Source organism: Geotrypetes seraphini, chromosome 2 (assembly GCF_902459505.1).
Source record: "Geotrypetes seraphini chromosome 2, aGeoSer1.1, whole genome shotgun sequence".
Lineage (NCBI taxonomy): Eukaryota > Metazoa > Chordata > Amphibia > Gymnophiona > Dermophiidae > Geotrypetes > Geotrypetes seraphini.
This window is the reverse complement of record NC_047085.1, coordinates 40,390,115-40,415,007: the sequence shown is the minus strand read 5'-3', so window position 1 is coordinate 40,415,007 and position 24,893 is coordinate 40,390,115. Positions and strand designations below refer to the sequence as shown.

Below are 24,893 nucleotides of genomic sequence, written 5' to 3'. Positions count from 1 at the left end.
GCAGGAATGGGGCAGGGACAGGAAAAGAACTTGACGGGATGGGAAATGAGTTCCCGCGGAGATGGGGAAAAATTTGTCCCCATGTCATTCTCTAGTTTTGAGTTCCTACTTGACTGTCAGACTGGTTCTATGAGGGATTGCACAGCCCACTTGTACTGTTAGAATTCAGTGTGTTCTCAGTCTCCACCTGCTGGCAGAGGAGTGTAAACCCATCCATCTTTGCCAGTCTGGAGGGACTAAAAGAAAAAAAATTAGGAGGTAAGACCTAATTTTTCCTTAGTGCTTTATAAATAAATGTCGGTACCTTAAACTGAATACACCACCTGTTAGAAAGTCAGTGTAACTTTTCTAAAACTTGTAAAATGAGATCAAATCTTGTTAATTCAAATAGCAGTTGTGCTGCTGCAGTCTGCACCACTTGTAATGGTTGTAGTTCAGAACTAGGCAGCCCCAAATATAGTGAATTGCAGTAGTCAAGATGGGGAATGATAATTATCTGGATTACTGTCCTAAAATTCTCTAAGGGAAGCAATTCTCACATCTTCTGATGACCTTCATAAATTTATAAAATTTGCATGTACTCAGTGCATTTGAGCACAAAAATATGAAAAGGAATCCAGTATCAAAGTCAGGTTTATGACTTGAGTGGGGCTTAAATCTATGACTCACTTAGCTGTTCTGGAACTAGCCTCTTTTCCTTGAAGCATAACCAGTACCTTAACACTTAAGGCTAATATGTAAATCCCCTCTACAAAATGGGATTCTAGGTATTTATTTATTTTATTAGGCTGATTATATTGCCACTTGTGAAATTGTATAGAAGCGGTACTTCTTTCCTATGAATTTATTTATATGCTTTGTTTTTAGCACACATTTTATTGAGGGAACCGTGTTACAGCTGATTGAGGAAGATGACAGTGTAATTGGAGTGCAGTACAAGGATAAAGAAACTGGTGATATGAAGGTATAAATGTTTTCAGATTTCACAACTGAATAACAGATAATTATTGAGTATCTTTCGGGATGCTAGTTATCCTCTAGGTTTTGCTTTTGCTGTTGTTTCCTCGTTGTTTCCCTCTTAAGGTTCTTTTTCTTCAGTGCACTTAAGTTTGAGCTGTCCCATGTAAGAGCATTCAGGTATTAGCATTTTCTTAGTGTCCTCACCAGACCAGACCAGAATCTGTGAGTAGTGTCCATTGACCAGCAGATGGAAACAGAGAAATAAAATAGTTTTTGTTGATTCATCCTTTAAGGGCACCGTGCAGCCACAATTGCTATTTCAGCTTCCATGGTTGGAAAATGTTTGCTTCCTATTTATCAGCAGTTAATAATATTTCCAGTGCAATAGATGTGTTAAGTACTTTGGAAAATCAAAACACTTCTTTTGAAGTGAGCCCTACCCTAATATATTTCCCTTCTCCATTTACCTCCTTTTATTTTTATTTTCTATCTCGATGTATTTACAAACTTCCCTTCTCCTATTTCCCCTCATCTCATGAATTTCAGTGCATAAATGCTCCTGTACTTTTAGCTTTAAATATGATATTTCTTTTATTTTTGACATTTTATTTTTAAATCTCATTTTATTGTAAACCGTTTAGATACCTGTCTGATAAACGGTATATCAAAAATAAAGAAAACTTGAAACTTATTCTAGACAAGCAGATTATCTCCCCATGGGCATGAGCCATCTGCAGAAGGAATCCACTCTGAATTTTTTTTTTTTTTTGTGTCCCTCCTGCTTCACTGTGAGTGCTACTGCCACCTGCAGTTTTTCCCTTCTGTATGTGAGCTGGAAGGCATGTTTCTGTTCTCCCTTTATTATTTTATTTGGTGTTTTTGACCTTTATTCGGTGTTTTCTGTGCTCGGAGCTTTCATCTTGGTTACAGCTCTGCCTGCATAGAGATGAAGCAGGCCCTGTTCTACATCTGATAGGTCAATCCCTTGTGGTACCTGTTAGGCAGGCTGTACAAGTATTTTTGGAGCTTGGGGCCGTCACTGCGTTTTTTTGCTCACCTTCTGAATTTCAGGAATTCAAATGCAGGCTGTGAGACACCTACCCTAAGGAGGCTCAGCAGTGTCTCGCAGAATGTCTGGATGCATTTTTCACCTCCCCCCTTCTGTAAGTGCGTCCACAGTTTGCAGGGGTTGGGTACAGTCAGAATCCATGTCTGGCTGTCAGCTCAAAGATCAGTATAGAAGAGGTGTTCCCAGCTTGAGGCAGTGATTCTTCTCCTTTCCAGCTACTGTAAAGGGCTGAGGCAGGTTGCAGCACATGTTCGGCACTGGTCACAGTGAGTAAGGCTGTTACAGCCTGTGAGGTGAATCATGGGAGGTCTGAATTGGGGTTTTTGAGAGCTTCTATATGTTTGAGAGCTTCTATATGTTCCCCCATCTGAAAAAATCCTAATTTTGCTCTTTATACACTTTAGGGAAGTGTTATATTAGTGTTTTTAGGCGCAAATTTCTTAGCAGTGGCCTTCTTGGATTTTTAGCAATCTTTTTTTCAAAAGTTCTTTGCACCTTTGCAAAGTTTTGCAGAGTGGACATTGCGGTATGAGAGAATTCTGCCTTTAGTTCCTCCGTGTTATGGGCTGGTGCAGTCAGCCCGCCCTAGATTTCTGGGTATGCTTTTGTATGTCCTGCTTTTCTAGAATGTCTCATCTATTGCGCTGGAAAAAGAGATTACTTACCTTGATAATGGAGGGACACGTATCATATACCTTGGTAGTTTTCCATAGAATGTTTTGAAGCTGTAAGAAAACCAGACCTGTTTGTTTTTCCTTCTCTGATGTTTGAAAAGATATGTTCTTATCTTGTTGTGAGTGACTTCAATTGTTTTTATAAGCCATATTTGCAAACAGCTTTAGTTCAGATAATATCTCTTCCAGTAGCTGTGTGTGTCATTCTAGACTCCTGTTCTGTCCTTTCTGCTCCTGCCTTCTGTCTCATTCTGTTAATGCTTCTACAAGTTGGTCTTGGATACCAGTCAGCTCTTTGGGTCTTGAAGAATAGGTTGAGCATTTCCAGGAGTACTACCTGAGCTCCTTTGATGCTTCTGTTAGCTGTTGCTAGTTCATTACCTGTTACAGTGTTTTATTTATTTATTTTAAAAATTTATCAACTGCCTACACAAAGTAAAATAGACAAGACTTATACAAATATCTTAAGTTACAAGTGCATAATTACATTTTCGGGAACCTTAATTCAGTAGATCTTCACAGTTCCATTCATTCTAAAACTAGCATTGAACAACATATGTTTTATTGAAAAGCTTCTAAAAATAGTGTATTTTTAAGAATTTTCTTAAATTTCTGAATGTCGGATAGCGCCCTTAGCGGCCCAGTTAATTTGTTCCACAGCGTTACTCCCATGAAAGAAATGGCAGAAGTTCTCGTGTTTTCATAGTGCATTTTTGAGAAGTCTGTCAAAGCCAATCGCTAAGTGGTCTGTCAAAGCCAGTTCTAAGTGGTCGATAGATCATCATAATTTGAGATACATAGCCATAATTTTATGTTAAAGTAGAACAGTTCTATTGTTAAGGAGTGTCCCATCGGTATCCTTACTTCACATACTTGATTTGAGCTCTAGCATGCTTGCATATTAACTGGTGGCCATTACTTCCGTGAGATGCGTTTCTGAACTGCAGGCCTTTTCGTGTATACCTTCCTTCCAAGAGTTGTATAGGAAGTGGGTCATGCGGCTGGTTCCCTCCTTTCTGCTGAAGGTGGCTTTGCCTTTTCATGTCACCAAGTCCGTTGTCCTCCTAGTCTTACATAGTCGGGAGGGCTCTTTGGAGCAGAGACAGTTGTGCAAATTGAATGTCTGTAGATGCCTTCGCACTTATGTTCAGTGGACCCAGGAGTTTCGTCAGTCGGATTGTCTTTTTAGCAGTTCCTTGTAAGGTGGACGGTGCTTCCAAGGCTACGATTGCGCGCTAGATCAAGGAGACTATTGCTTCAGCATACCTTCTTCAAAAGATGCCTGTTCTAGATTTTCTCACAGCTCATTCAACCTGGGGGCAGGCTACTTCTTGGGCAGAGTCTTCTCTTATGCCTCTGCTGGATATCTGTAAGGCTGTGGTTTGGTCTTCTCTCCATTTCTTTGTGTGACATTACCGTGTGGAAGTTCAGACTGTTTGGGACACGGTGTTTGGTGAGTGAATTCTTGTGGCGGTCCTTTGGGGATCCCACCCATGATGGGTACTTCTTTGGTACGTCCTATCCGTTTCTGTTCCGGTCTGGAGGGACACTAAACAAGGAGTATTTTAAGTTCTTGCCTGCTAATTTTCTTTTTTTTAGTCCCTCCAGACCAACACAGACCCCGCCCTGTCTTTTTTATTCAGTGCTCTTCTTGAAGTGTGTTTTGTTCCGTATTTTTTCATTGGGGTTGTTGGGGAGTTCAATAAGAGCAATGGTGTTTGGTTTGTCTGGCTTAGCTGGCAAGCTGTGGGGATGTTTATGAAAGTTCTTATTCTAATCAATATCCAGCAGTGTTTTCCATGTCCTTTCTGGACAATTACTTGTTATTCTCCTGGAAGTGTCATTGGTGTTTATAGTTCACAGTTCTTAAGTTCTTCGTTAGTTCCTCTTTGGCTGTTCGTCAGACTGATTGTAGAGGGGACTGCACAGATCACATACTACAACCAAAAGTCAATTTCTCAGTCTCCATCTGCTGGCAGAGGAATGTAACCCCATCTGTTTCTGTGCTGGTCTAAAAGGACTAAAATAAATAAAATTAGCAGATAAGAACCTAATTTTTTCTTAAATAATATATTAGATTCTAAAATTTCAGCTATAGTTGATTCAAATCTTCATTCCCCAGAATGGCCAGAGCTGGTGGTGTTGCCAGAAGCTGGGAATGCTCCCTGTGTGTGAGGGGAGGGAGGAGGAAGGAGGAGTACTAGTCATTGCAACAGTAACCCCTAATTGATGGATTTAGGTCGCATGATTGCAGGTTCTGGAAGAAGTATGGCCACTGGGTGAGCGCTGTCACTGCAGTGATTGGGCTGAGTTGAGAGGGGATAGAAAATGGGAGTGGGAAGATGAATCCTGGGTAGTAAAGAATGAGAGCTCATAGCACTTTAGCCCATCATGGTTCATATGAAATTGGAAGCTCAAGATCTCCTCCTCACCACCCACCCATCTCTTCAAACATCACTAGCAGCAAGCAGCATTTACCTGTTACTTGCAGGCAAAGATTTTTAAAGAAATATGCAGGACCGGGTGTAGTGGGAAAGAGTGCATGGGGGGGGGGTGACGCATGACTTGGCGATGCCCAGGCATTACTGCCCTGGGTGCCTCCTTCCCTTGCTACGCTGCTGACTGCAAGATGGGATTTTACTTGTTAGAAGAGCTCTGAGACATAGGTGCAATAATAAGAATAGAAAAGCTTTGCATTTGTTTTTTGAAGTTGTCTGTCTAACAGATAAATACATGATTTCCATTCTAGGAGCTCCATGCACCACTGACAGTTGTTGCCGATGGACTTTTCTCCAAATTTAGAAAAAATCTAATCTCTGGCAAAGTTACTGTTTTCTCCCATTTTGTGGGCTGTATTATGAAGGTAGGCTAATTTTTACAGGACTTTTGTGTACATGTATATATTTTGGAGCAAATTCTATAAACAGCGTCCCGATTGTAGGTTGTCTAACCAGCCAATCGGGATGCACGTTTAAAAAAAAAAATACCCTGAGGCAGGCAATCTACATTGTAGACATTTTCGCGAGCCTATGAAGATGCGAAGGGCCGCCTAAGCTCGCCCAAAGCTAGGTGTGGGTGTGGTTTTGCCCAGAAGTGGCCATAGGTGAACTTAGGTAGCCCTAGGCATCTCCCTAGGGCCACGATAGGCGCCTGAAATGTAGGCCAGCAAAATGCTGGTCTACATTTCAAATAGAAATAGCTGCTAAGACGATCATGGCAGGGGAATCTCCCTGACGCGATCAGTTTAGCGGCTGCGGCAGGGAACCTGTCCATCACACGAAGTTGGCTGACAGGAGTGATGTTCCCTTCCTCCTGCCAGAACCCCTAAAGCTCCCCTCCTCCTGAATGTCCACAGCAGGAGGAGTGCCTAATTTATCCTGTTGGCATCCCCCTCCCCCGAAGATTACTGGCAGGAGGGATGCCCAGTCCCTCTTGCCGGAACCCCCAAATGTCCGTGGCAGGAAGAGTGCCCAATTCCTTCTTCCACCCCCCCACCCCACCTGAGGCATCCCCTCCCCGGCTGGAGGGATGCCCAGTCCCTCCTGCTGGAACCCCTGAAGCCCCCCTCTCCTCAAATGTCCATGGCAGGAGGATTGCCCAATTCCTCCTGCCGCCACCCCCCGAAGATCATCGGCAGGAGGGATGCCCAGTCCCCCCTGAAAACATGCCCCCACCCAGACACCCCCAAGCCCACCTGGATCCCTCCATGTACCTATTTCTTACAGGCCAGTTGGAGGGTTGTCTACTCCCTTTGGTTGGCAGGCCAACCTCCACAGAATGACGGGCCTTCCCCTTTTTGGTGCATCCTGTGATGCACTGAGGAGGGGTCTAAGACTCTTAATTGGCCAGATTCCTTAGGCCACCCTCCCTTAGGCCCCTTCCAGGCCTGCGAGCTGGAGGGCGTAAGCATCCCTCTGGCTGGCCTGCAAGAAATAGGTACGGGGGAGGGGTCCAGGTGGGGTTCGGGTGGGGTCATGTTTTCAGGTGGGGTTCTGGCAGGAGGGATTAGGCATCCCCCCTGCCAGTGATCTTCGGGGGTGGGGGGGTTTTCCAACAGGAGAGACTGTGCATCCCTCCTGCCTGTGATCCTCGGTGGGAGGGGGGGGGGGTTCCCTGCTGCAGCCGCTAAACTGATCGCTGGGGGGATGCCTCGGGGGATGGCGGCAGGAGGAATTTGGCACTTCTCCTGCCTTGTCTGTGTCGGGAGGGTTCTCCATTGTGGCAGTAGGAATTGGGCATTCCTGCCGTGTACATTTGGGTGGGGGGCTTCCGGCAGGAGGGACTGGGCATCCCTCCTGCTGGCCGACTTCGCGGTTGGGGAGTTTCCTGCTGTGGTTGCTGAGTTGATAGAGGCAGGCAGATTACCTTACCGCAATCAGCTCAGAGGCAGTGTTCAGACTGTATCATGAATCCCCTGTATTACCTGTTCCGCTCACTTGATTCTAAAACGACATTATCCAAGATTCCTCTAAAACTATACAATGTTTAAAGAAGTTCTTCATCCAATCTTGTAATTTCATAAATTAGTTTAGTTATAACCCCTCGCAGCATCAGATTAATCTTATGTAATGATATATTCTACCAATATGAATGTAAACTATAACCTAATGTGAGCTCTTTTGAGAGGACAGGATATAAAACCAAATAAATTCAAAAAGTAAACTTTTCCCATCCTGTGCTAAAGAAAACAAATCTTTAATGAAGAAAGACCTATTTGCAGAATATATCCACATAGTAGCAGGTGCATACAGACACATATGTTAGACTGAGCTAAGAGGAGCAGGGACTGTTTAATCGAGATAGTATCTTATTTTTATCCCAGGACAAGCAGGCAGGTATTCTCACTAGTGGGTGATGTCATCCGACAGAGCCCCGATACGGACATCTTGCAAGCATGTCTTGCTTGAAGAAACTCAGAAGTTTCGAGATGCCCGCACCGCGCATGCGCCAGTGCCTTCCCGCCCGATGCTCCGGGCGTGTCTCCTCAGTTCTTTTTCTTCCGCGGAGCTGAGAAATCTATCTTCAATTTGCGCCCATTGAATATCTTTTTTGCCTTCTTTTTGCCGCGGGTTGAGTTCTTTTGGGCTCTCCTGTGCGTTTATTTCTTTCTTTGATTTCTTTTTTCAAAAAAAAAAAAAAAAAATTTTTTCCTTCCGACTCCGGGTCGGCCGCGTGGCTGAGGCCCCGCGCCTTCGACCTTGCGGCGGAGCTTTTCCGGCCTATGTCCCGGCCGATTACCGGTTTCAAAAAGTGTAGCAAGTGCCAGCGCGTGATTTCGCTCATGGACCCTCATCGACGCTGCTTACAGTGTCTGGGACCGGATCACTTTCCGAAATCGTGCCGGCCTTGCTCCACTCTGACGGCGAGAGCGTTTAAGCGCCGCTGTCTGCTCTGGGAGTCCATGTTCAAGATGGAAGCTTCGTCAGATCCTGCAGCTTCGACATCTACATCGACGGGGGCTTCGACTCCTTCAGCGAAGCCCGCTGCCTCTCCAGCTGCTTCGGGCGTCCTGAAACCGGCATCATTCACCCCGGTTTCGGCCCAGGCTTCAGTGCCGGTGCCTTCCTCCGTTTCCTCGGAGCAGGTATTGACCCCTACAGTTCCACCAGTGGTGCTCAAGGTGCCGAAAGCTGGCAAGCAGAAGCACACTGCACCTAAGGAGCGCGGAGACCGTGCGGAAGGGCCCCCTTTTGGTACAGATCCCTCCATATCGGCTTCGCTGTGGTCCATTCTGGAGGCTCAGTTCGTTGAGCTCATGCAAACCATGGGGCCTCGTCTGATTGCCACCATCCAGGGTGACCTCCCAGCTTCGGCTTCGAGGGGCGGTCCGCCCCCTCCTCCTCCTCCTCGCCGCACGACCTCGTTGCTCGGCGAGGAGGAGCGGCGAGTGGTGTCCGGGTCCTCGAGGAGGTCCTCCGAGAGTGCTATGCCTCCTTTGGAAACGATTCACTCGAGGAGGGCTTCTCTTAGTGATATGCCTCCTTTGGAGCCCATTCCCTCGAGGAAACCCTCGTTTAGTGACCTGCCTCCCTTGGAACCGATTACTCCGCCCCATGATTCAGTGTGGCGTCCACCTTCGGGGCCATCCAGTCCGGAGCATAGCAGGAAGCAGGACGAGTTCTTCCGAACTCCCTATCAAGCCTGGGCAACGTCCAGAGAAGCACCGACTCTTCCACCTTTGCGATCGACGGCATCGAGTCCGATCTGCTCCTTGGAAGCATCTGACCCAGTCTCGCACAGAAGGACTCGATCCCCTTCCAAGCATCGAGAGGGGCATCGGTCCAGGCATTCTTCGAAGCATTCCTCTCGACACTCAACCGTCTCGCCTCAGAAGAAATTGCCTCGGTTGGGGTATGCTGCTTCGACTGGGTCTCCTCCTCCGGGCCCGGAGTTCGAGGCCCCCGATGTTTTCTACTCGTCCAGTTGCTCACAGGCCTCTTTGGAGCCTGAGGCTTCGTCTTCTTCTAGTCCGTCTCGCGGACTGGCGACGGCGGACCAACTGTCCTTTTCATCATTCCTCAGGCAGATGACGGATGACTTGGACATTACTCTAGATGCGGGGTCTCGATATTCCAAAGAGTATCTCGATACCATGCACTTGCCTTGGCCTCCGGCGGAGTCCTTGCGGCTCCCTCTGCACAAGCTCCTCGACCAGACCTTCATGCGCTGCTTCGAGTCTCCTTACTCTATCCCTGCGGTCCCTGGCAAATTGGATTCGCGGTACCGCACGGTACATCATAAAGGCTTCGAGGGTCCTCAGCTTTCGCACCAGTCCCTCCTGGTCGAATCCTCGCTCAAGCGGTCTCATCCTGGCCAGGTCTACGCTTCTGTACCCCCGGGCCGCGAGGGCAGAACCATGGATAAGTTTGGGCGACGCATCTATCAGAATTCGATGATGGCGTCTAGAGTCCTGAATTACAACTTCCACTTTGCAACCTACTTAGAATTTTTTCTACCTGTGCTTCGAAAGTTCACTCCATACATCGATTCCCAGGCTAGGTTTGAGTTTGAGGAAGTGGTTGCTTCGTTGTCCCAACTCCGCCTTCAGTTGATGCAATCTGCCTATGATGCGTTCGAGCTCTCTGCCCGAGCGGCGGCTTGCTCGGTGGCGATGCGCCGGTTGACCTGGTTGCGGACCATTGATATGGACCCGAATCTTCAGGACCACCTGGCGAACGTTCCGTGTGCTGGGGCAGATCTTTTTGACGAATCCATCGAGACTGTCACGAAGAAGTTGTCTGACCACGAAAAGTCCTTCCAATCTATCCTTCGGCCGAAGCCCAAGCCTCAACAGTCTCGACCTTCTCGTCCACCGTTGATTTATCAGAGGCGTTATCAGCCGAGGCAAACTCCTCCTGCGAGACAACCGGCGAAGCGTCAGCCTCCCCAGAAGGGTCAGCCTAAGTCTCAGTCGCCTGCTGTCCCTAAGACCACGCAGCCTTTTTGACTGTCTCGTCGAGGGCATAACCAACCTCGTTCTGCCTCCCCCTGTTTTTCCCATCGGAGGGCGCCTCCATCATTTTTATCATCGCTGGGAGGCCATAACAACTGACCTCTGGGTCCTTACTATCATCAGGGAGGGATACTCTCTTCATTTCCGTCGGGTCCCTCCGGACCACCCTCCAAGAGAGTATCCTTCCAACTTGACTCAGACCGCCCTTCTTCTTCAGGAGGCTCAGGCTTTGCTCCGGCTTCGGGCCGTGGAGCCGGTTCCTACGGACCAACTGAACCAGGGATTTTACTCCCGGTACTTCCTTGTCCCGAAGAAGACGGGCGACCTGCGACCCATTCTGGACCTCAGGGGCCTCAACAAATTCCTTGTCAAAGAGAGGTTTCGCATGCTGACACTTGCTTCTCTCTACCCCCTCCTCGAGCAGAACAACTGGTTATGCTCTCTGGATCTCAAGGAGGCCTACACTCATATCCCGATTCATCCGGCCTCTCGCAAGTTCCTCAGATTTCGGGTGGGACATTTCCATCTGCAGTACCGAGTGCTTCCATTCGGCCTGTCTTCGTCTCCCAGAGTCTTCACGAAGTGTCTGGTGGTGGTGGCCGCAGCACTCAGGAACCAGGGTCTTCAGGTATTCCCCTACCTCGACGACTGGCTGATCAAGGCTACCTCGGCCTCGGGGGTCCTCTCAGCGACCCTGTCCATGGTTTAGTTTAGGCCTCTCCCGGGCGTCCTATACAGAATCAGGGCCTCGCCTTCAATATAGGCGGCCTGCCTGTGGAGCATTTTGTTTTTTTTAAAAACGTGCATCCCGATTGGCTGATTAGACAGCTGTAGGACGCCTACAGCTGCCTAAAATCGGGACGCACTTTTAGAGAATCTGGGCCACATTGTTTTATTGTCCATTTATTAAAGTTTTTTGGCAGTCAATTTGGGATAAAATAAATTGTATGCTAGAAAATCATGTAGCATTGTCATATGACACAATTTTATTTGGCATGTCTATGAGAGCTAAAAGTCAATTATCCTCTAATAATAATAAAATTTTAATGATTTTAACAGGAGTTGCCATTCAGCAAATAACATATAATTAGAAAGATTGTAAAAGATTAAATTATTGTTTTTGGTGGAACTCGGTGTGTTACATGTATAAAATGGAAAGAGCGCTAGCAGTTCAAAAAGGATATTTTAATAAATTTAAGGATGTGTGGGGGCCATTAATAAGTTATTATAATGAATAATCAGCATTTTTTCCTATTTAATATATATATTGTTTGAGGGTGAGGGGTGGGTTTATGACTTTCACTAATAAATTGTAGAACAAATGGTTTACCCCAGGACAAGCAGGCATGATATTCTCACATGTGGGTGATGTCATCTACGGAGCCCCAGCGCGAACAGCTTTTCAAGCAAACTTGATTGAAGTTTCAAGTTTGCTACACTGCACCACGCATGTGCATGCCTTCTTGCCCACTAGAGGGCGCATCCCCACCTCGTGGTCCTCAGTTCAGTTTTTTCCGCGGAGCCAGAAGCCCTGTGGAAATTGTGCTCTTCGAATTTAGCCTTCTGACACCGCGGCTGTGTGTTATTTCACGGTCGCTGTGCTTAAATTGCTTTTCTTTCTTTCTTTTCTTTAAGTTTCCGTCGAAAAAAACAAAACAAAAACATTTTTGGTTCGGCTCCGGGGGCTCCCGGTAGCCGCGGCCGCGGGACCTCGTTCGTTCCCGGCCGGGTTTTGTGTCCATGTCCCGTCCCTTGACGGGCTTTAAAAAGTGCACCCGGTGTGATCGGTTACTCTCAATTACCGATCCTCACCGGTGGTTCTTGGTCTGTTTGGGCCCTGAGCATCCTACCGAGTCCTGTGACAGGTGCTCAACTTTTCAGTCTAGAGCTCTCCGCCGACACCGTGCCCAGATGGCGGAGCTCTTCTCTGCGGACCCTGCGGCGGGGAAGGCCTCAACGTCGGCCTCGGCTTCGGCCCCGGCCTCGACCTCGGCCTCCGGGCCCCCGACCTCGCCTCGGCCCTCGACTTCACCCAAGCCTGCTGCCTCGACCAAGCCTGCTTCGGGTAAGTCCTCGCTTCCATCCTCTACTCCAGGGTCAGCGAAGAAGCCATCCTCGGGCTCCTCGACTGCGGGTGGGTCGTGCTCTGCCCCGCCCCGAGTTGCAAAGCCCAGTGCCCCGAGGGAATACTCGAGACTGAGGTCGCCCTCCAGGGAGCACTCCTCGGCCCCGGACCTGCCTGCCATGATGGGGGTTCCGGTCTTCCAGGACTTGCTCCGAGCGCTGATTGCCTCGGAGCTGTCCGGGGCCCTCGCGCACCTGCAGCAGGCTTCGACCTCAACTGCCCCGGCGTCGGCGGCCTCGGTCTCGGTGCCTTCGGCTTTGGACCCCGGGGGTCGGCCGTCCTCGACCCCGACCTTGCTCTCGGCCTCGACCTCGGTTGACCAGCCTGAGAGGAGTGTCAGGCCTCGGGACAAGGTGCGTCGGGTTCGGAGGATCTCTTCCACGTCCTCTTCATCGAAGTCCTCCCGGGGCTCCTCGCCCTCGGGTCGGCCTCGAACGAGGCGTCGACCGAGGAAACCTAAGCGTTCTCGCGCTTCCCCTCGGAGACGCGGTTGCTCCTCGCCGACCGGGGGTGAGACATTACGTGTCTCGGAGCTCCGCCTCGACAATCCGAGGCTCTTCCGCACCCCTGGGGGAAGGGGTTCGAGAGAATCCTCGCCGAGACGGAGGGGATGGACCTCGGTCCCTCATACCCCAGGGACTTTCCCCAAGGGCTCCTCGGGGCATAGGCGGTCCCCGACCCCTTCGAGGTCCCTCGGCACGGCCTCCTGGGGATCGGGGTCAGGTAGGGAGCCTAGGTATTCCCGCGAGGCCTCCCCCTCTTTCTTGGCGGCTCGGACCTCGCGTACTCCTTCCCCGCCGGCTAGGCCCTCGTCCTTCTCAAAATTCGTCCAGGATATGGCGCGGGCCTTGGACCTGGACTTGCTTGCTGGGTCTCAGTATATGAAGGAGTTTTTGGAGGAACAAGATCTGCCCACTCCCCCGAGAGAAACTCCTCGTCTGCCTCTCAATAAAGTCCTCCACCAGACCTTCCTGAGAAATTTAGACTCCCCTCTTACAGTCACAGCGGTGCCTTCTAAGATGGAGACCAAGTACCGGACCATACCATGGAAGGGCTTCAATAAGGCACAACTGTCCCACCAATCGTTGCTGGTGGAGTCGGCGCTGAAAAAGTCGCAACCAGCTAAGGTTTCGGCGGCGGTCCCGCCCGGACGGGAAGGGCGGACCCTGGACAAGTTTGGTCGTCGCCTCTATTCTAACTCATTAATGGCTACCAGGGTCCTTAATTACGCCTTTACATTCTCCTCTTATCTTCGGAGCATGGTCAAGGACTTGCCCCGTTATCAAGGAGTCATGCCGGATTCCCACAAGGAGGGTTTTGCCACATTCATGTCCAACTTATCCCAGCTGCGTCTGTACTTGTTTCACGCTGTCTACGACGCATTCGAACTGGCCTCCAGGGTATCCGCATTTGCTGTGGCGATGCGCAGGCTCACCTAGTTACGTACCCTGGACATGGACCCGAACTTGCAGGAACGTCTGGCCAATCTACCCTGTGTTGGCTCTGAGTTATTTGATGAGTCCCTGGAGGCGGCGACCAAACGGCTGTCGGAACAGGAGTGCTCTCTTGCCTCCTTGGTCCGTCCTAAACCTCGGGCCCCGCCGCAGAAGCCATTCCGACCTCCCCCGAGGAGATACCCCCAGAAGTCCATGCCGGCCTTCTCGAGACCTCCGCCCTGGCGCCCCCCGCAACAAGGCAGGGGAATCCAACCAAAACCTCAGGCGCAGGGGGCGTCTAAGCCAGCGCCGTCTTTTTGACGTGATGCGCGGATGGGGGCGGGCCCCCTCCGCACTCTCGCCGAACCCCCTTCCGATCGGGGGTCGGCTCCGGGCCTTTTATGCGGCCTGGACGAGAATCACATCAGATGCTTGGGTGCTTCGGATTATCTCCGAGGGCTACTCGCTCAATTTCTCAGCCACGCCGCCGGAACATCCGCCGGGGGCTTACCCATTCAGTCAGGCCCAACTTCCTCTTCTTCTCGCGGAAGCGAGGGCCTTGTTGAGCCTTCGGGCGGTGGAACCTGTACCACCCGACCAACAAGGGCGAGGGTTTTACTCCCGTTACTTTCTGGTCCCAAAGAAGACCGGGGACTTACGCCCCATTTTGGACCTCCGGAAGCTCAACAAGTTCCTGGTCCGGGAGAAGTTCCGTATGTTGTCGCTTCCGGTGTTGTATCCTCTTTTGGAGGAAGGAGATTGGATGTGCTCCCTAGATTTGAAGGAAGTGTATACTCATGTTCCGGTGCATCCCGCCTTCCGCAAATTCTTACGGTTTCAGGTGGGGGAGTTGCACCTTCAATATCGGGTCCTCCCCTTCGGACTGGCTTCGTCCCCGCGAGTCTTCACGAAGTGTATGGTGGTGGTCGCTGCAGCCCTGAGATCTCGGGGGCTACAGGTCTTTCCCTACCTGGACGATTGGCTGATCAAGGCGTCGACCAGGGAGGGGGTTATCTCAGCGACCCAACCTTCCTTCAACGTCTGGGGTTCGAAGTGAACTTTCCCAAGTCTCAATTGTCCCCGACTCAATCCCTCCAGTTTATCGGAGCCGTGCTGGACATCGTTCCTCCCCCCTCCTCGGTTGGAGGCCCTGCTTCGATTGAGTCGCCAGGTTTCGCTGAGGCCCATGGTGTCGGCTCAGCGCATGATGGTTCTTCTGGGACACATGGCGTCGACGGTCCACGTCACTCCGTTCGCCCGCTTGCATCTGAGGCTCCCTCAGTGGACCTTGGTCTCGCAGTGGCGTCAGGATCGCGACCCAGTCTCTTGTCCGATAACGGTGACTCCTTCTTTCAGACGCTCGCTCCGTTGGTGGACCAACTCTTCCAATCTTTCCAGGGGTTTGCTCTTTCTCGTTCCCCCGCATCGCAAGGTCCTGACCACGGACTCCTCGGAGTACGTGTGGGGGGCTCATCTCGACGGTCTGCGGACTCAGGGTCTATGGTCGGCGGAGGACCGTCTTTGTCACATCAATGTGTTGGAGCTTCGGGCCATCTTTCTAGCGGCTCGAGCGTTCTGCCACTTGTTGCACGATCAGGTAGTCCTCGTGCAGACGGACAACCAGGTGGCAATGTATTATGTGAACAAGCAAGGAGGAACGGGCTCTTGGTCCCTGTGCCGGGAAGCCCTGCGCCTTTGGGAATGGGCGGTCTCCCAGAACATCTTCCTACGGGCGGTTTACATTCAGGGAGAGAGGAACTGTCTGGCAGACAAACTCAGTCGTCTTCTCCAGCTGCACGAGTGGTCGTTGAACTCCCGGGTTCTGCGCGAGGTCTTCGACTGCTGGGGGACTCAGGTGGATCTGTTTGCCTCCCCGGAGACTCGCAAACTGCCCCTCTATTGTTCTCGGATGTACTCCCCGGACCGTCTCGAGGCCGACGCCTTTCTTCTCGACTGGGGAGGGAGGTTCCTTTATGCGTTTCCTCCTTTCCCTCTGATCTTGAGGACGTTGGTTCATCTCAAGGCGTCCAGAGCCACTATGATTCTCATTGCGCCTCGTTGGCCCAGACAGCACTGGTTCTCCCTGCTCCTTCAACTCAGTGTCAGGGAACTGCTGCTTCTGCCTGTTTTTCCCTCTCTGCTGTCTCAGAGTCGGGGTTCGCTGTTGCATCCCAATCTTCAGTCTTTACATCTGACCGCTTGGTTCCTTTCCCCTTGACTTCGGTTCCTGTTTCTCAGTCGGTGAGGGAGATTTTGGTAGCCTCGCGCAAGGTCTCGACTAGGCTTTGTTATTCCCAGAAGTGGACCAGATTTTCATCCTGGTGTTCCTCGAACCATCTGGACCCGAGTTCAGTTCCAGTGTCTTCGGTGCTGGAATATTTGTTGCATCTGTCTAAGTCTGGACTGAAGACGACTTCCATTCGGGTGCATCTCAGTGCCATTGCGGCTTTCCATCGGCATCTCAAGGGTCGCTCTCTTTCTCTTCATCCTCTGGTAACTCGTTTCATGAGGGGTCTCGTAAATGTTCATCCTCCTCTGAAACCTCCTCCTGTAGTTTGGGATCTTAATGTGGTCTTAGCTCAACTGATGAGGTCTCCTTTTGAGCCTATCGACAAATCTCTTCTTAAGTTTCTCACTTGGAAGGTGGTCTTTTTGCTTGCGCTCACGTCAGCTCGTCGGATTAGTGAGCTGCAGGCTTTGGTTGCGGATCCACCTTTTACTGTGTTTCATCATGACAAGGTGGTTCTTCGCACCCATCCTAAATTTTTGCCTAAGGGTGTGTCTGAATTCCACCTCAATCAGTCCATTGTTCTTCCGGTGTTCTTTCCGAAGCCCCACTCTCATCCTGGTGAGGCGGCGCTTCACACGCTTGACTGTAAGAGGGCGTTGGCCTTTTATCTCCAACGTACCAAGTCTCATCGGAAGGTTCCTCAATTGTTTTTGTCCTTTGATCCTAATCGGTTGGGACATCCTGTTTCCAAGCGCACCTTGTCCAACTGGTTGGCGGCTTGTATTTCTTTTTGCTACGCTCAGGCTGGTCTCACGCTCCATGGTCGAGTCACGGGGCATAAGGTCAGGGCTATGGCAGCTTCTGTCGCTTTCCTCCGGTCTACTCCTGTGGAGGACATATGTAAAGCTGCCACTTGGTCTTCGGTTCATACGTTCACCTCCCACTACTGTCTGGACACTTTGTCCAGAAGCGACGGCCGGTTTGGCCAGTCGGTGTTACGTAACCTGTTTTCCTAAATTGCCATCCTCCCACCTTCCCTTTTTTGGTTAGCTTGGAGGTCACCCACATGTGAGAATATCATGCCTGCTTGTCCTGGGATAAAGCACAGTTACTTACCGTAACAGGTGTTATCCAGGGACAGCAGGCATATATTCTCACAACCCGCCCTCCTCCCCGGGGATGGCTTCTTTGCTGGTTATGGAACTGAGGACCACGAGGTGGGGATGCGCCCTCTAGTGGGCAAGAAGGCATGCACATGCATGGTGCAGTGTAGCAAACTTGAAACTTCAATCAAGTTTGCTTGAAAAGCTGTCCGCGCTGGGGCTCCGTAGATGACGTCACCCACATGTGAGAATATATGCCTGCTGTCCCTGGATAACACCTGTTACGGTAAGTAACTGTGCTATATGTTATTATATTATGTAATATATTTATGTTTGATTACAATTTTGTGGGGGTGGGTTGGGGTAAAATCTTTTTCTTGAGAAATTGTAGAGTTTCAAGTGATGTTGTATATTGACTGATGATTTTTTTGTACACTTGTTGAAAAATCTAAAATGAATAAAGATTTATTAAAAAAAAAAAAAAAAAAAGAATTTTTCCACTGAAAAATAAAAGAAAACATCACTTGATTTTCTATCATAATGCACATAAAGTAATCAAATTTACCCCCCTCCCTCCCCCCTACCATATATCCAATCACATTATATCATAAAATATTCTTTTCGAGTAATCTAGCCATTAATAAAAATCCATATAAGATCTTTCATTCTTTTCAAAACAGATTGTGAAAAATCAACAACTAACCCCCCTCCCCTTTTTTTCATTTGTACTATTTAGGGAAAAATGATGCCTACTCATTACAATAAGTTGTCAATGGCCCCCACACATCTTGAAATTTATTAAAATTTCCTTTCTGATTCGATATTGTTCTTTCCATTTTATAAATATGACACACTGAATTCCACAAAAAACTGTAATTTAATCTATTCCAATTTTTCCAGTTATATGTTATTTGTTGTATGGCAACTCCTGAGACAGGTGTATCTTGAGACAGGTGTATCTATGACAAGCAAGGATCTAGCAAAGATTGATCTAGAATTTGGCAGGCAAGCCGTAATGTTAAAAGATGCATGGTTATGCATTTGCCCCCAAATTCTGTATATGGTGCTATAAGTAGTATGTGTGAATCAGTGCACACAGGTGATTTGCATGCACAACTTAACTGTTTAACAAGACCAATTGGTGCTGATAATTGGCAATTAACACGTCATAAGTAACACTAATTAGACGTTACGCGCACAATGTAGACACATTTTATAAAGGGCTAGATTCATCACCTGCCCGATTGGGCCTGATCCGGGCAGGTCCGACAAATTCTTCAAAGTAGAATATGCAGAAGGGGGCGATCAGAGGAACGCCCCCATCTGCTTGGCTGGATCGCTCTACAGCAATCCCAGCGCATGTGCTAGACCTCCGGGCTCAGTAGAGTGGTTTGTGGTTTTTTTTTTCTTTTTTAAACAGGCTGCTGAGCAGGGAGAGCAGCCAGCAATCTTCCACCTCCCAAATTTGTCACACCTGCAAGAAGGAAGAGCAGGCATGCAAAAAAAAAAAAAGAAGCTGAACTCCCGAAGATCCAGGGATGCCAGGCTGTGAGCTGTTGTGAGAGCCTCGCTGCAGCCTAGAAGCAGGGTGTGTGTGTGTGTGTGTGTGAAATGCCAGACTACGGAACTAGGAAGCCAAATACGAAATAGAATGAATTTTTTTTAAAGTTACAACAATTGATACTCCCACTGGCCACTTCTAATTTAGTGGTGGCTGGAGATTTCAATGCTGTCATGGATTTATTAATGGATAAAAAACCAAGTAAAATAATGAAATCATTAGGATTAGATAATTTGGTTCAATCTTGTGTTTTAAAGGATATATGGCTGATACTTCATTTTGATGATCGGGAATTTTTTTTTTGCTCACTAGTTCATAAATCCTTTTCAAGAATAGATTATATTTTTGTCTCATATCAATTAGTACAAGTGACAAAAGCCTCCATAGATCCTATCATTTTGTCTGATCATGGAGGTGTACGGATTGAATTTAAGTTTGATGAGCAAGATTATAGCAGGTCTGTATGGAGATTCGATAATACATTGATTGCGGATTCAAATTTCCTTGAAGAATTTAAATTAAAAATTATTGAATTTTTTCAAATTAACACTTTAGAAGAAATTACCATAGAAACATTATGGGATGCATTTAAGGCCACTATGAGAGGTAATATTATTTCATATTCATCTTATATTAGAAAATAACTTAAAAATCAATTTTTCAATTTGGAAAAAGAAATTAAACATTTGGAAGCTAAATTAGTTGAAAAGTGGGAGCAAAGTACCCTTCAGGCTATATTAAAAGCAAAGGGTAAATATAATAAGATATCTTCAAAATTGGTAAGGAAAGATTTGTTTTCCCAACAAACTCTGTATTATGGAAGCTCAAATAAGGCGAGAAGATTATTGGCAAATTATCTTAAATTGATTGAGAAATTTGGAAAATTTTCAGGGAATAAGATAAATTGGAGTAAATCTGAAGTTCTTCCACTAAATGTGTATTGTACAAAAGGCTTGTTTGATTCATTTTCTTTTGTATGGAAGGAAGGTGGATTAAAATACTTGGGAATTTGGATAAAAAACACGCTACACATTAAACAAATCCAGGGTATTATTTCCCATGCTCATTTTCACATGAACCCACCTACCCAAGGGATCAAAATCAATCAATTGAAAATTAGCTGTGCATTTTTTATTTATTAAAATGGCAACCCCAGCTTTTTTCCCAATTGCAGGAGCAAAAAAAACTCTGTTTTACCCATCCCCCTTCCAATTTTTTTGACTCTACTAATGATAGGTGTGTCTCTTTTATATAACATATGTCCGCATTCTGTTGCTTCAAGAAGGCCAGCATTTTTTTATTTTTTATTTGATGATTAAGGCCATTAACATTTAATGAGAAGATTTTAATCTCCATTATAAATTTTTATTCCCAGATTCATAATCCAACAATAAATTCTAAATTTATTTAACTTAATATGAATAGACACCAGTGCCCCATTTTTAAAACTTTTGAAGTAAAATTTCTCCTTTACAAATCCTCCCAACCCCCTTTTTATGAACCCCCCTCCTTTATCCCTCCCCCACCCTCCACATAAATTGACTGTCTTGGAACACACATAGGATTAGTAATCACAATACCCCCTCCCCCAGGCAACTTCCATTACCCCTTTCCCTTGACAATACTTAAAAGTAATAAACCTATACTTTAATGTATTACAAATCAAGTACTGCCTCAATAATTACACATGCTGTAATGAAATCCTACTTATTTATATTAAAAAAAGTTTTCATGAAACCCATTTTATATCTTTTCCAATTAAATCAATTTTACAAGATTATATCTGACCATTCCCATAAATCCTTTTACTACCTTTTGCAATGAAAGAAATAAAACATTATGACCTTGTTATCAAGACAATATTCTCAATCAACACTTAAACTTCCAGTTAAAAACTATTCCATGTTTTATATAACTTTCAATTAATAACATTGACATTTAATCAATTTACTCTTTTGCATATATTAAAATCCTTCTCAATGTAATCCAAATTAGTCTTATATAGAACCTTTGAAATCAAAGAAAAAAATCACCTTCTCCATTAAACAATTCATATTTCCAAAATATAGAAGATGAACTTTCTCTTTTTTTTTTCCCCCTCTCTAACATCCTATAGATGAGAATTTTATTAATCTTCTCCATAAAATTCATTCAACAGAACTCAACTTCTTAAATTAAGTCATATTATCTTATCCATCCTCTATATCCTTTTATGTTTTACCATAGTCATTAAAAAAACAAACAAGGAGCAGATTTTATATAGTCTGCCTAAATAATAGAGGCCGACTAGTGCGGTGCTAAGTGTGATTCTATAAGTTAGGCACATTTTATAGAATCATGCTTAGTGCCACCTAAGTGGCATTAGGCATCACAATTTGTAGGCACACCCTATTTATGGCAGAGTTTTCTTGGCCTAAATGTTTACGCATAACTCAAAAACACGCCCATGATCTGCCCCTAATCATGCCCACTTTTTTTTTTTTTAATCTTTATTCATTTAACATCTTACAACAAGTGTAACAATAAATAACAATTGAAATTGAATACATCACTTAAAATCACTATCATATTCAACATTAAAACATTAAAATTTTTAACCTGCTCCCTCCCATCCTAACCATAACCTATGCAATCACAAGTATCATATACAATATTCTTTACTATTGATCTAAACATTTGATAAAATTCTAAAATCCCTCCCCCCACCCCCTCCTTTGCATTTTACTTATAATGGAAAATGGTATCTATTCATCATGCCCACTTTTAACTACACGATTTGGACTATGCACCTACATTTGTCAGAATTGCATTTTTCTAGTTAGATTACTAATGTTTAATTAAATCCAATTAACATCAATTATGTGGTGTTAAGTACTGATTATCAGTGCCGATTAAGCCTATTAATTAAGTTAGGTGTCTACATTGGTTAGATGTCTACATTGGCTAGGTACAGCAATGTAGGCACCTAAATTTAGGCGGACTGTATACAGTACTCCCCCGATATTCACAGGGGTTCCATTCCAGGAACCCCCACGAATGTTGAAAAACTGCAAATATGGTTTTTAGCAGGGGAGACAGTAGAGGGCAGCCGGAGAAACATGAGAGGGCAGCTGGAGCGCCGGCAAGTGAAAGAAATCACTCGCGGTATGCTCTGACCGCCTCTTCCTGTACTAAAGTTGGGCCTCACCAATCAGGAGCTCCGTGTCAAAGCAGCTCCTGATTGGTGAGGCCCGACTTTAGTATAGGAAGAGGTGGTCAGAGCATACTGCGAGTGATTTCCTTCACTCGCCGGCGCTCCGGCTGCCCTCTCCTGCCTCTATGGCTGCCCTCTCCTGCCCAGTCATTCGCAGTCAGAAAATAAAGCAAATGACCGGGACCGCAAATTCATGTTGGAGCACTGTAGAATCTGCCCCATGGTTTAAAGAATCTGCCCCAAGGTTTAAACCCCCCCCAAAAAATATCAAAAATAACAAAAATCATTTTTTGTTTGAGCTTCCAAATACCATTACATTCTGAAAGATATAATTACTTATTGAATAAACAGTGCAGTTGGAAGTTAATAATGATAGCATATGATAATTTTTACAATGTTATTAATTTGCATTTATTTACATTTAAAGAACTCACCACAATTTAAAGCGAACCATGCAGAGCTGGTGTTAGGTAACCCCAGTCCAGTGCTCATCTATCAGATTTCATCGGAGGACACTCGTGTACTTGTAGATATCAGAGGTGAAATGCCAAGAAATATCAAAGAATACATGATAGAAACTATTTATCCACAATTACCTGGTAAGAACACAAGAGTAAAATGTTTCATCTTGCTAATAGTCACATGGTAGATGTGATCAGAACTGAAACATCAATTTTTAATATTTGTAGGTTTTTCTTGAGTCCCAATTGTAATAACCTATCACAAGAGTGCATTTACCTCTTTTAGCTTATCTAATCATTTTTATGTAGCCCTAGTTGTGTTGCTGTATTACAATACATATACATATGTGTCACACAATATCAGGTATGGAAGAGGGAAAACTGAACTGTAAAAAAAGAAAAAAAAAGTATACTGTAATATGACCAGATGAAATTCATTTAATAGTCTTATAGGACAAAAAGGAATAGATTTAACACATTGTAAGGAGGAGGTTTCTCAAGACTGGTGAATGGCATATTAAAAAAATGGATCCAAATCAGAACCAGGATACTATTCAGGTTTCTTCAAGTTGGACATAGCCTAGGACAGGAGCTCATATTAACATATTGGCACTATGAAATAAAAAAACTACAGAAGCTGTAAGCTGATACCATGAAGAGCCATCATGGCTCTCTGCGGCATTGGCCTACTGACTTCAGTGCCGGCAAAATGGTGGAAACAATTATAAAAATAAAATTGTGGAACACGTAGACAAACATGATTTAATGAGACAGTCAGCATAGGCTCAGCCGGGGGGAGATCTTGCCTCACCAATTTGCTTGACTTCTTGAAGGTGTGAATAAACGTGGATAAAGGTGAGCCAGTTGATATAGTGTATCTAGATTTTCAGAAAGCTTTTGATAAAGTTCCTCATGATAGGCTCCTGAGAAAATGAAATAACCAATTCCTAATCCACAACTGAACTTTGCCACATATACCATGATTATCGGATAGAAAACAGAGGGTAAGGTTAAATGGTCATTTTTCTTAATGGAGGAGAGTAAACAGTGGAGTGCCCTAGGGATCTGTACTGGGACCGGTGCTATTTAACTTATTTATAAATGATCTGGAAATTGGAACAAGTGAGGTGATTAAATTTGCAGATGACACTAAACTGTTCAAAGCTGTTAAAATGCATGCGGATTGTGAAAAATTGCAGGCAGACCTTCGGAAATTAGAAGACTGGGCGTCTAAATGGCAGATGAAATTTAATGTGGACAAATGCAAAGTGATGCACATTGGGAAGAATAACCCAAATTACAGTTACTGGATGCTAGGGTCATCCTTGGGAATTAACGCCCAAGAAAAGGATCTGGGTGTCATTGTAGACAATACGATGAAACCTTCCGCCCAATGTGTGGCGGCAATCAAAAAAAGCAAACAGGATGCTAGGGAAGGTTAACAAACTAAGAATGTTATAATGCCCCTGTATTGCTCCATGGTGCAACCTCACCTAGAATATTGCGTTCAATTCTGGTCTCCTTATCTCAAAAAAGATACAGCGGCACTAGAAAAGGTTCAAAGAAGAGCAACCAAGATGATAAAGGGGATGGAATTCCTCTCATATGAAGAAAGACTAAAAAGGTTAGGGTTCTTCAGCTTGGAAAAGTGACAGCAAGGGGGAGATAGGATTGAAGTCTACAAAATCCTGAATGGAGTAGAACGGATTTTTCACTCCATCAAAAATTACAAAGATTAGGGGACACTTGATGAAGTTACAGGGAAATATTTTATATTTTAATATATTTATTCATTTTCAACGTGCATAGAAACATCCATAACAATACATAACAAAATTCTTACATTTGTGCACAAATATAATTCCTCCTTCCCGTCCCCCCCAATTTCCCCGATTAGAAACAGAAACATTATAGTCCCTGAGCGCAGGGAGCCAAGCAAAACGCAGATTACAGGTTCAAGAGTCTACTCCGGACCTTGGGTGTAAGAGTCAACCAAAAGCGTTCCTAGATCAAAGTAAATCGTTGACCCTGCCCAGTGTCGAGATCAGTGAAATGTCTGTGTTCCAATGAGACATGTATGATCATCAATGTTCTCCATTGACTGTAAGTCGGAGCATCATTGGCCAGCCACTGCATCAAAATTGCTTTTTTTCCAAGCAACATTGCTCTTGTCACAAAGGCTGATAGGCCCTTTGGTCTAGGCGTGACAATGTCATAAAAGCCAAATAATGCTCTGGGTGTCGGGGACTACCGCCGACCCCAGAGAGAAGTAATATAAGTTCCCAAACAGTGCCAGAACCGAAGAATGTAAGGGCAGGACCAAAATATATGTCCCAGTTGACAGGGAAATATTTTAAAAACCAATAGGTGGAAATATTTTTTCACTCAGAGAATAGTTAAACTCTGGAACGCATTGCCAGAGGTTGAGGTAAGAGCGGATAGCGTAGCTGGTTTTAAGAAGGATTTGGACAATTTCCTGGAGGAAAAGTCCATAGTCTTGTTATTGAGGAAGACATGGGAGAAGCCACTGCTTGCTCTGGATTGGTAGCATGGAATGCTGCTACTCCTTGGGTTTTGGCCAGGTCCTAGGGACCTAAATTGACCACTGTGAGAACGGGCTAATAGGCT

General features: G+C 46.0%; 1 protein-coding gene across 1 annotated transcript in view; it reads left to right on the top strand.

Moving 5' to 3' along the window:
- The window catches only part of SQLE (squalene epoxidase), an 86,383-nt gene that overhangs the window by 26,003 nt on the left and 35,487 nt on the right, over positions 1-24,893 (top strand). The window contains exons 4-6 of the mRNA XM_033929606.1: positions 868-964; positions 5,453-5,566; positions 22,232-22,403. Of these exons, the coding sequence (XP_033785497.1) occupies positions 868-964; positions 5,453-5,566; positions 22,232-22,403 (383 nt within the window). The remainder of the gene's footprint in view (positions 1-867; positions 965-5,452; positions 5,567-22,231; positions 22,404-24,893) is intronic.